This window comes from Anopheles stephensi, chromosome 3, assembly GCF_013141755.1.
Source record: "Anopheles stephensi strain Indian chromosome 3, UCI_ANSTEP_V1.0, whole genome shotgun sequence".
Classification (NCBI taxonomy): Eukaryota; Metazoa; Arthropoda; class Insecta; order Diptera; family Culicidae; genus Anopheles; species Anopheles stephensi.
In genome coordinates this window covers 21,908,541-21,919,568 of record NC_050203.1, presented here as the reverse complement: position 1 = coordinate 21,919,568, position 11,028 = coordinate 21,908,541, and the positions used below count along the sequence as shown (strand labels likewise).

Genomic DNA, 11,028 nt, shown 5'->3' with positions numbered 1-11,028 from the left:
AAAATATGTGATATTTTGGTGTTTACGTAATTAAATTAAACTGATAAATTGGTTTAAAATATTTTGAAAAAAGTTTCGTTTATTTTAGATTTTTTTTTCAATAAAGGTTAAGTAACAACTAAAAAAAAAAAAACCGAGAAATGTGATATTATGTTATTTTCGTAGTTTCATTCCACTGATTTTCCCTAATAAGTAAATTTCTCAATATAATCCAGTTATACCTTCCGGCCGTTCTTCTGTGAAATAAAAAATAAAACTTTTCTCAATAATTAAAACATGTTTTTTTTTTATTCCTTACCACTCACTGTCCCATAGCGCGACAGAAAAAAAAGATCTTAGTGGATGCGGCGGTAAACTATCACAGAAATGATGCCTCTCTCTCAATCGCATTAACAGGAGAGCATCCAAAAATGGAGGTAGCATTCCGATCTTCCTTCGCGCACACTGCGAGGCGTAAAAATCGGTTCACGGCCATGGCACTCGAAACCAGATAACAGGAGCACATGTAAAAAGGAGGATACTTATCACCGATCGTACCAGCTAGACGACTCGGCATACGTCGATCTCTTTCTCGCGATTACTAATCGATCTGTGACCAATCACGATTGAGCGCACTATGGGGTGGTGAAGATCAAAATATTTTCTATTTTTATTTTACAATATTTTAATTATTATCCATTTTAGAAGCTGCCATAAACGTGAATAAACTATATAAAATATATGCAAAATAGTAGTTTAATAATCCTTAGCACACAATAGTATATAAAGGACTAAATTAACGAAAATGAAACAGCGTAATTTTTTAAAAATATTTTATTACGTATCAGCTTCCACTGCCCCATAGTGCTGTAGCAAAAAATGATCATGGTGGCTGCCTGTCACTAGCACCGAAACGAAACCTGTTTCCAGGAGTAACAGGAGAGCATCCATCCACTGAGGTATCAAAAAGCTCCTGTAAATGCTCTCTCTCTCTCTCTCTCCGTCGTTCGCGTTGCTATCAGGTACACGCTACGAGCCTTTGAGATCTCTTTCTTTCGTTCGCAGCAGTACAGCTGCTCGTATCTAGTAGCCTTTCGCATGGAGTTTTTCTTTCAATTGCCAAACATTTTCCATCCGTTCTCACCCGTTCGTTGATATAATGATTTTCCTTCCTTTCCTTTATTTCAGTGTACAATGATACAGTAGTTTTTTTTTCCTTGCTTCTGGTTTTAATATTACTTACTTTCTTTCCTTCTTTCTGCCTCTGCCTTCTGCTCGCCGGATGACAACACATTTCGTGATTGGTTACAATTTTTTCCTTTGCTGCTTTAAATTACCATACATCCTACCCCGTAAGCCTGCTTTTTGCCTGTCAAGATTCACGCCAAACCATCATCGATTGATCCTTAAGCCCAGCAGCGGTGCTTAAGCGTGGCGTGGATTCCTAGTGCTCATCAGTAGCAGCTCATCCCCTATTACAGCTATTAAACATCTACATTATCCGGCTTTGCTGCTTCCACGTCCTCTTGCTAGCATATGATTCGAGCCCGACCGCACCGCTCTGACAGTGCCCCTAGTATGTATACATAATATGTATAATATGTTGTATGCGAGCGCGCGCGTTCGTGTGAGTGTGTGTGTATATGTAATGTATATAACTAGAGCTAATGTTGTTGTTACGGGGCCGTTCGCGGTCGTCATATTATTTTACTGTGGCTGGGGCCTCTCCATACCACGCGGCTCTCAACCTAACTCAGATCACGTTTGCTTGCGTAGTTTACTTGTTGTGGCTGACTGCTGCTAATTGCCCGTGTATAAAAATAATATTGTATATAGGTTTGTTTTCCCACTGTAGACACACGTTCCCTTCCTTTTCGATCAATACAATGAGTGTGAAGAAGTTTTTGATGTGTTTTTGCCTTCCCTATACACACACACACACACAGACATACACCACCCATTCCTTATTATCGCGTCGTGTTAAATGATGTTTCCTTTTTTGTTTGTTTGGTTAGTGTAGTTTTAGCTTTTGCTCTTCCGCAGTTAAGTTAATAGTAATGTTAAATGATTTTTTTTTCATTACGTTCTTCGCTTACATTATCCATTTTCTTCGCCTCGATTTACATCCGCTAGGAGCTAGTTATTGTGTTTCACTTCACGGCATTTCTTCTTGCCTCGTTGCCACCTTCGGGTGACAAAAACAATGTGGTGTTGTTGTGCATGGTTTCTGCAGTTTCATTATTTTGATCTTTCTCTTTTCTTTGCATGATGCATCATTTTGTTTGTATATTTTGTTCCACAGTGCGCACTCGAACGTGTTTTTGATTGCAGTAGAATAATTTTAAACAAACAAAAAAACTCCCTTCCAAAACTCGTTTTGGATACACACTATCGGTAGCGAGGGGCGATTAGTTACACGTCCGAAACAGCGAAATGCAAATTTATACACACGCAAGATTTTCATTATTTACACAATTGGGATAACAAAAAAAGGCTTATATTAATTCATCTCAAAAAAATAATTAATAAGCGATCAAAACAAAAAAAAAACACACAAAAAGGCTGGCGTGCGTAAAAATGCAAATAAATAAGAGCAAGCACAAAATGATAACAAAACAACTACTACAAATAGAAAATGTTTAACTGTTCCCAATTCTATAAATTAAAGGAAGAAAAGTAAAAAGGAATAAAAGAGAGCAACAAAAAACTACACGAATTGTTAAGAAAAGTTAGTAAACTTGTGACAAGCAAAAAAAGAGAATTAAATTAAAGTAAACAAAAATAAGGAAAACAAAAAAGGTGAAAAATAAATAGGGAAACAAATAGAAAAAAACCGGTATAAAAACAAAAATTGAGCCCGGATTTTCCTCTTCTAATAAAGATAGCCTCTCTTGTTCTAAGGTTTTGGTTTTCGCCGGCACACTTCTTCCCATTACGCGTCTCCGTCACTGTGGACTCATCTTTGGTGGAAGACTGGCAATCCTACACCCTATGCGTGCGCCTTGATTAAGCTGAACTTGCTAGCTTTACTACGATTACGGTCAGCTCGAGTTCGGTTCCGTTTGCTAGCGGTAGTAGTGTATAGGTAGGAACGCTGGAGCTTCAGCTATCAACCATCCTGTATCGTCGTGTATAATGTATAATATGCTTCTGTTTTCCTTCTTCTGTTCATCACACCCAAAAATGGGGTGGGAGGGGGGGTCCGTGTTTTAGCAGTTATTTTTTCTGAACAGTAGGACTACGAAGAGAAGGATCGATCGAACACGTGTTTTCCTCTCCACAACAGCACAAGACACATCAATTACGAAAAGTAGAGATATTACTACGCGCGCGCGTGTGTGTGTGTGGTTTTTCCCATGGTCTTAGGTGTCAGTCTTTAACCAGTTTGGTGTCGTGTCGTGTTACCAGGTTTTGTTACCCTTTTTATTTCGGTATGAGCATTTTCCTTTTTTTTCTGATGCTATTTCAAACCGCGGAGCGGATGGAGAAGGATGGAGATTATTAAAACTGTTCTATGTGCGTTAGTTAGGTGAAGATCATTTTTGCTTGTGTAATATATACGGGATTTACACGTACGAGTCTTCACCGAACAAACAAAAAGACGGGGATCTTCAAATAGGAGACTTCTTACTACAACTCCTGCCCCTGTGATAATTGGTTTGTTTGGACGAATTAGTTACCGATTTTCCTTTGCCAACAGTAGTTTTTCCCTCCGCCTAAAGCTGCTCCAGTTCATCTTTACACAGTTTTTTTTTCATTCTGTTTGTTTGCTACTGTAGTGTAAAATGGGAGGGATTTTTTCTGGTTAGTTATCCGTTGCTTTGTTTGCTTATTGTCGCCCTGTAAACGAATTTTGAACGTTTGTTTTTGTTTCTTCTCACATCAAAACACGGGAAGCAGATGATGCTGGGGTAGTGTTTGGTTATAAGGCTTGATAGTGTCACCAATTCAACGAGAGGAAGCGGTAGTAGTAGTGGTAGCAGTAGCGGGGTTAGTTTGTAGCAGCATTTTAAAAATCGTCTTCGATACGTAAGTCTTCCCCTTCTTTCAACTGTGCACTTGCATTGATATATTGAAGTTGATAATTGATATACGTGTGGTATGGTATGGTATATGTTTTTTTGTTCTTTCTTTTCTCCTTTTGCATGTTCTCACAGCTCATTTTCTTTTTCTCTTTTTTCTGTTTGCTTTTGTGCTTTTGGGTTTGTTGTTGGACTGGACTGGTTTCGATTACGCTACACACCGTTACACTCCATTCAAACATACATTTATTACACTGGGTATTCGAGTGTTTGATAACTAAAGATTTTTTTCTAACTGAAATACGTAATTTTTTAGAAGAGAAGTTGTTTGAGAAAAAAATATTAGAAATTGGGGATCACTTACTGGTGAGCCTTGATCCTTTGAGCGAATTGAAGAAATTAATATAGGAATTGGATTTGATTGAGATTTCACAATAACTGGAATCAAACAAAAGCGATTTCAGTTTTCACGCACCACATCTCGGCTTTAAGGACCAGTTTTAGGTTTTAATTCGAAAGGGGAACCACAAAACTAGTAACGCACATAAATACCTTAACCTTCCTGAAGGTACTGCTGCTGCTGTCGGCCGCCATCCATCCATCGAACCAGAAAATTGAGATTTGGCGAAACCCTCGTCGCGAGTCGCGCCTAGAGACGATATGCATCTTCTTCAGCCTTCATTGGGTTACATTCAGTTATAGTGCTTCAGTATAGCTTCTCTCTTAACATTACACACAGTTTGCTGACGGTTAACTTTACAATGTTCGCATCATCTCGAACGCATTATTCAGGAACGAACACACACTCACACACGTACATTTATATTCCCCGTATGCGACGGGGTGTAGTTGGGACCAACTGACGCTGCTGCCTGACGCTCTAAAGCCTTACACACACGCTGTGTCGTGCGGATAAAGCGTGCGTGGAAGAAATCTAATGGATTTTCGGTGCACTACGATCGTTGATCGTACGGTTGCGTTTTAACGTTGCGCCACGCTTGATCTGATCCATCAGCGATTCGTGACAGACACGGGGATCGGGCTAGATAAGGGGTTGAGAGGCAGGAAGGAGAAGAAGAAGAAAAAATGGGAAACATTTATTAGTTGAACATGTAGTGATGGTGTTAGAAGCACATTGGAACGCGCGCACAGCAAAGGAGTAGTGAAAGCATTAGCCAAAGGTTGAGAGAGTTGAAGGTAAAACGGTGTAAACAACGCGTAACAAGGGAAAGAATGTTGCATTCGCCTGCATGTATGCAATGTAACGGGTGGCATGTACCGTGGCCAGCGGTAGCACGGCAGTGGCGGATTTGCTAAGAAAAACAAAGCAAGCGAGCCAAGACGATGGGAGGCATATTTGCAACAGTGCGTCACAGACGAAATGGGACAACGTTTGAATATCGATCGGTAAGAGTAGTTGGTAAGAGTAGAGCAGTGAAGTTATAGTTCTTGCCTTTTGTGAATATTTTGAAGAAAATTTAAACTATTTCAACGTAGCTTTAACGTAATTTACTTGAAGCTCCAATTTTTTTCCTATTAATCTAATTATACTAGGGTGGTAGATTCGACAGGGACACCGGTCTTTAAACGGCAGAACCGAGGTTCAAATCCCATCTGGTCCGTTCCCAATAAGACTCAGTAAGCCAGAAATGGCAGAGATGACCTAAGGCAGGGATGACTTTGGCTGCCATGGCTATCATTTTTGATAGCCAGTGATGTGTCCATTTTTGATAGCCACCATACATGGTTTTCAAAGTGCCTTTTCTTTGGAACTAGAAATCTCATGTATGCGCATTTTCACCGAAATTTTGTAAAGATTTGTATTTGGTAAACCTTAATTTGGGGTTGGTTCTTGCATATCTGCGGTTTAACTAATTTTTAAATGCATTTTTGTGAGACGGTTTTCGTTGAGCGATTAACATGTGAATCACTCCATCTCTCTCACTGAATGTCACAATATACATATGTAAGAGTGAGACAAACGTAGTATCATAGCAAACCTCTTCTTGAATACAATTTCATGACAAAACGGCTCGGCCAGGCAGGAAACACGACCAAAATTGGTGTGGCAGCTAACGTGTTAAGCATGGATTTGTGTTTTGCCTAATAATTAAATTTAGATTCTCTTACGAATGTAGAATGAATTAAACTAACGGTTGTTTAGAGTAGTTTTCAGATTAAAGAACTAACGTTCACATGTTCGCTATGCGATTACAAAAATCTGAACAATGTCCGATTTTTTGTATTTTTTCTCGAACTGCATTTAGTTTTAAACATGTGGATGAATGTTTTATTGCCTGTCAAACATCATGAACTTGGAATATCCAATGGAAAAAGCGCTTAAGCATGCAGAAAAAGCTGAAAGGTATTTGATTGAGGCTGAATTTAGAATATGGTTAGGAGTAACTGATTGGAAGATTATTAAAATGCCAAATAGTTAACTAATTTGTAGACGATTAAAGCACTCCTTCCTTACTTTGAATTAGAAAAATATATCTTATTTGATTAAAAGCATTAGAATTATTAGTTGATATAAAAAAATCTAACACAACGCGTAACGATTTCAATTTGTTCCATTTCGTCTTTGTGGCACTGTAACATGATTCTACAATAGATGACTTTGCTCCCATGAATATCCCACAGTGTCTGTGTGCCCCTATATGTGGTCGATATGCTGCATCCCAGGTGTAGAACAGTTTTGGAAGCAATCGCATCAACACGAAGTAAGGTGAGAGGTAATACGAGACTAAAAAAAAAGATTAAGCTGGACGTGACGAAATAGAAAGTACGTAAATTTATACTCTTCATATGGTGAAGCGTAGTAAGGTTGGAGTGAAAGAAGGAACGTTCAAAAAGCTTTTCTGTTTGGGTGTCTGTGTTCATCGCCTATATGCCTTCTACCACATATTGATACAGTGTGTGTGTGTTTGTTGTATGTGCATACTAAACATGACCATTACATACGGTAGTTTTTATATTTATATGGTTTTAAAACGATTTTATAAGAAACTAAAATTTAACAAAAGAACGCAAAAAAAAATCTCGATTCAAAATTAGTAGCTTTTTTATGTTATTTAAATCAATTAAAGACAGCGTATCACAAGTCAACCAGTAGTTAATTTAGAACTAATGAATAAAACATAAAACCACGCGGGAAAAATAATAAAAAACCAACAGCAACAGTATCGAGTAAGAGAAGAAACCAAACACACAAATCGATCGATTAGTTTGAGTAATGGACACGTTCCAAAGGAGACGCGTGAACTGGAAAAGCAAACTGGGCAGTAGAGTGTTCTGCCAACAACATCGTACATCATTATGTGCGACAATGAACGCTAGTAGTATGCGGCGAAAAAAAATAAAACCAGTGTGAGATATATTAAGGTGATGAAGTAAAGTAGAAAATCGGAAAGAAAAAAAACGGGAGCCATAAAACAGCCATATCGGTGGTAGCGCGCAATGGATAAACATTATTTTGTTAGACGAAACGGAATGGGAAAACAAGGAAGAAAAAACAAAACGAAGAGTAAAGTAATTACTTTTGGACAAAACTGTGGTCACGTTACGCTATTATTAAGTACTGCACAGTCACACGTTCCTCACCTCGGCCACACCATCTCGAGCGTACTGCGCCACTTAAATACGCAATGCATTGCTTAAAAGTGAAACTGTTGGCTATAGTAGCGCTCACCGTTGTCGTGCTAGAGCGCGTTTTTATTTTATTTTTTTTTCAAGGGGTTCATTGTGTTTTTGTATGTTTTTTGAAATAAAATGAAACGTAAGAAAAGAAAAAACCATAGGTAAGAAAGAGAGAGAGAGAAAGGGCGGAACATTCCCACACTCGCGGACTTCTGTTTGGTAGATTTTCACCTACCAGAAATATTCCCCTCCCGAAAGGACCTCCTAAAACACTTACCAGCGCTTTACTGTTGATAAGATTCCGAACGGCAAACGCTTTGCCCGAAAGTCGTTGCTCGGCGAGACGAGCGTTTAGATTCTCCAGAAATCCGGCACTAGTTTTCGCCAGCACGTTGTGCGTTGCTGAGCCGCCCGGTGCAGAACCCCCGCCAGCAGCGGCCCCATTATTATTTGCGGAACTGTTGCGGCTGTGATGATCTAAAACGGAAGGTGTGGAAGGTTCATTAATACAGCGGTTTTAGCATATAGGGGGGCGAAGCAAATATGTTTAACATGCGGTCAAAATACAACTCTTGTAATAAAGCGTAAATAACAAGACGGTTTTAGCACAGCATTCTACAGCAACCAATCGGACGTCGCAGTGATGATAGGCAGCAAATCAATGCAAGTCTCAAACGACAATATGTACGTGCACATTTCGGTACATTCCGCGCGTAGATCCGACTGAATGGACTGAAGTTTTTTGGTTTCACAAGCCGTTCGATGAACAATACTCTACAAATCACACGCAACGTATAAATGGGCACACGACAAAATAAGGACAGAACTCAATTGCAACAATCCTTACGGTAGATAAGAATATTATTTTTTTTAAATGAAAAAAGCAACAGAAAAAAACGAAACAAATGGAAAGCGGAAGGTTACGAGATACAAAGAAACAAAGCCGTAACCGTTCACACACACGAATGAACGCAAAGTAGAAAATCAAACATCAGAACACAAGCGCAACAGAACCACGTAAAAAGGTACAAGGAAGAGTGTGGGATGGTTTTTTGAAAAATTACTTGTCCGGTTTGGGGTGCTACTGCCACTAGCGCCACCACTGGCAGCCACATCGTCGTGGTGACGTGCGCCTTTACCGAAGGACGAAGGGGAGTAGCTACCGACGGAAGCAACGCCACTACCACCACCACCACCAGCCGATGTTTGGACGGAACTGACGAACGGGTTCGTCGAGACGTAAATGTTTTGCGTTGCGTAGCTTCCACCGGCCAATGCACTGTTACTGCTACTGCTACTAGCAGCTCCCGCCGGGGGCAACACGTGACCGTACTGGGGCTGTTTTTGAGGCGCTTGTTGCTGCTGCTGCTGCTGTTGGTAGTAGTAGGGCGAGGATTGTTGTTGCTGATATTGCAGCTGTTGGTGGGTCTGCTGCGTTGGATACTGATTGTGATAGTACTGCTGCTGCTGGTGCTGCTGGTAGTGTTGCTGTGAAGAGGTTTGATTAGCGGCGGAATAGATTGAGTGTTTACCCTCTCGTGGTGGATGCGGCGGAGGTTGCTGCTGGTGTTGCTGTTGCGATTGGTGGTAGTATTGCTGCTGCTGCTGCTGCTGTTGCAGCTGTTGCTGCTGATTATTGTTGTACGCTCGCGGATCAACCGGGGTGGATCGTTGGTAGATCAGCTCACTGCCGGACGGAGGAGCGGTCGTGTAACCGTAGTTGTTTGCCTGCTGCTGCTGATAGGGCACAGGTGACGGTGATTGGGATGATTTGTTCGGTGCTATCTTGGCATTCAGTTGTGCGAGGAAGCTACTGTTTGGTTTCTGGGGACCTGGAATAGGGGAGAGAAATAGTAATTATTATAAGTGTGTATCATTTATTCACATCTTCAACAGGCAACAGAAAATGCTTGAGATTTTTCATCTCTATTCCACTACGGATACATTTCAAAAATCTAAATAAATGATCTAATAATAAAGCTCAATTTTTCGGTTGGCAATAGAACTCTACGGTGAAGCGACATTAAATTTGGTCTTAAATTATGTTGCGGCCGGATTTCAATAGAAAATACTTAGAACTAGCGGGTGATTGCTGTCCCCTAAATAAAACACTCAACCGCCATCGTAGCACTAAAGTCGATGTGGCGCCATCTATGACAATTTTTGCGAAGCTCGTACTGTTTATAAAGCGAAATTGAGTTCGCAAGTAAAATGCATTCGGACATTTGTGATTTAAATACTCGGTAAGAATGTGACGTTTTGTTCATTAAAACAGTCTCATATCTAGGCCTTTAAGTTGAATCCGCATCAGATAATCTTAACAATTGTGATATTGTCGCAATTGCTTTTCTACTTACCAGGACTTGAGGTACGGAAGCTGGACATGGTCGATAGTTGTTTCGGTTGTGCGTATATCCCTCCCTGTTGGTGGAGATTCGTTTTCGGAGATCGATTCGATAGCTAAAGGTGGCAAACAGTTCGAACAACGAACGAAGGAAAACATTTTGTCAGAGTCACGTTTAACATAGCAAAGTACAAAAACGGTAGGTAAGTGGAAAAGGTGAGTACCGGTTTGTTACTATCAGTGGCATGGAATGAGTTTGGTGGTGTACTGGGGTGATGGTGTTGAGATGGAGGATAGTGTGTTTGCTGCACAGGCGCAGCGGCAGGCGATGATGCTGTGACAGTACTGTGATCGTGACCATGCTTGGAGGGTAAAGTACCGTACAGATTGGTACCGTATTGCTGGTAGCGCGGAATGAATGGATGAGCCAAGGGAAGAAAAAAAAATGCGTGTGACATTTATATGATGATCGCAGGCGATTCAAACTACGCAATCGAGACCCAAATTACCGTAGGTGATCCTTGATTCGAGGGCGGATTGCTTTGCTGCTGCTGCTGAGCCCTTCGCAGCACGCTCGGACTGGCCGGCGTGTGCCTTATCTCATTCAGAGCCTTCACCGTGCCCGCAACATTTCCTGAAACTGTAACGTGGGGCGTGAGAAGAAACAAACGGAAAACGAAACGATTTTTCGGGTGTTGAACTAAACACAGACTCGCTCTCTGCGCAGGAGCTCGGAAATAGCACGTTTAGTATAAGTACGTTTACACTGGTGCATCGAAGTGTCATGCAATGATAGCAATGAGCAACTATTTTGCGATCGACTGATGATGCAGCGCAAAGTAAGAAAAGGCTAGTAGTAGTAGTAGTAAATCAAATCCTACACATACGACGGCCGACTCCAAGTGAGCCAGTTTTCTACGCATTACAGAGCTAGACAGGATGGCGGTTTGCCGACAGGGCAGATTTAAATGTCAGTCTACCATCATCTCGTGAACTGACTGACATTGAAAACCACCCCTCAAAGGCACCAGCTTCCGAGAAATG

General features: G+C 40.8%; 1 protein-coding gene across 17 annotated transcripts in view; it reads right to left on the bottom strand.

The window, feature by feature from the left end:
• Positions 1-1,130: 1,130 nt before the first annotated feature.
• LOC118512906 (putative mediator of RNA polymerase II transcription subunit 26) overlaps positions 1,131-11,028 on the bottom strand; it is an 89,005-nt gene continuing 79,107 nt past the window's right edge. For 11 of the 17 annotated variants that reach the window (XM_036058035.1, XM_036058036.1, XM_036058031.1 and 8 more), the window contains 6 exons: positions 10,494-10,624; positions 10,209-10,385; positions 9,998-10,100; positions 8,705-9,472; positions 7,918-8,117; positions 1,131-5,043 (listed from right to left, as the gene is read on the bottom strand). In XM_036058035.1, coding sequence (XP_035913928.1) covers positions 4,936-5,043; positions 7,918-8,117; positions 8,705-9,472; positions 9,998-10,100; positions 10,209-10,385; positions 10,494-10,624 — 1,487 coding nt within the window. In that variant the 3' untranslated portion in view covers positions 1,131-4,935. Of the gene's footprint in view, positions 5,044-7,540; positions 7,703-7,917; positions 8,118-8,704; positions 9,473-9,997; positions 10,101-10,208; positions 10,386-10,493; positions 10,625-11,028 lie in introns of all 17 variants that reach the window. The other 6 variants (XM_036058043.1, XM_036058045.1, XR_004906362.1 and 3 more) reach the window with 5 other exon arrangements.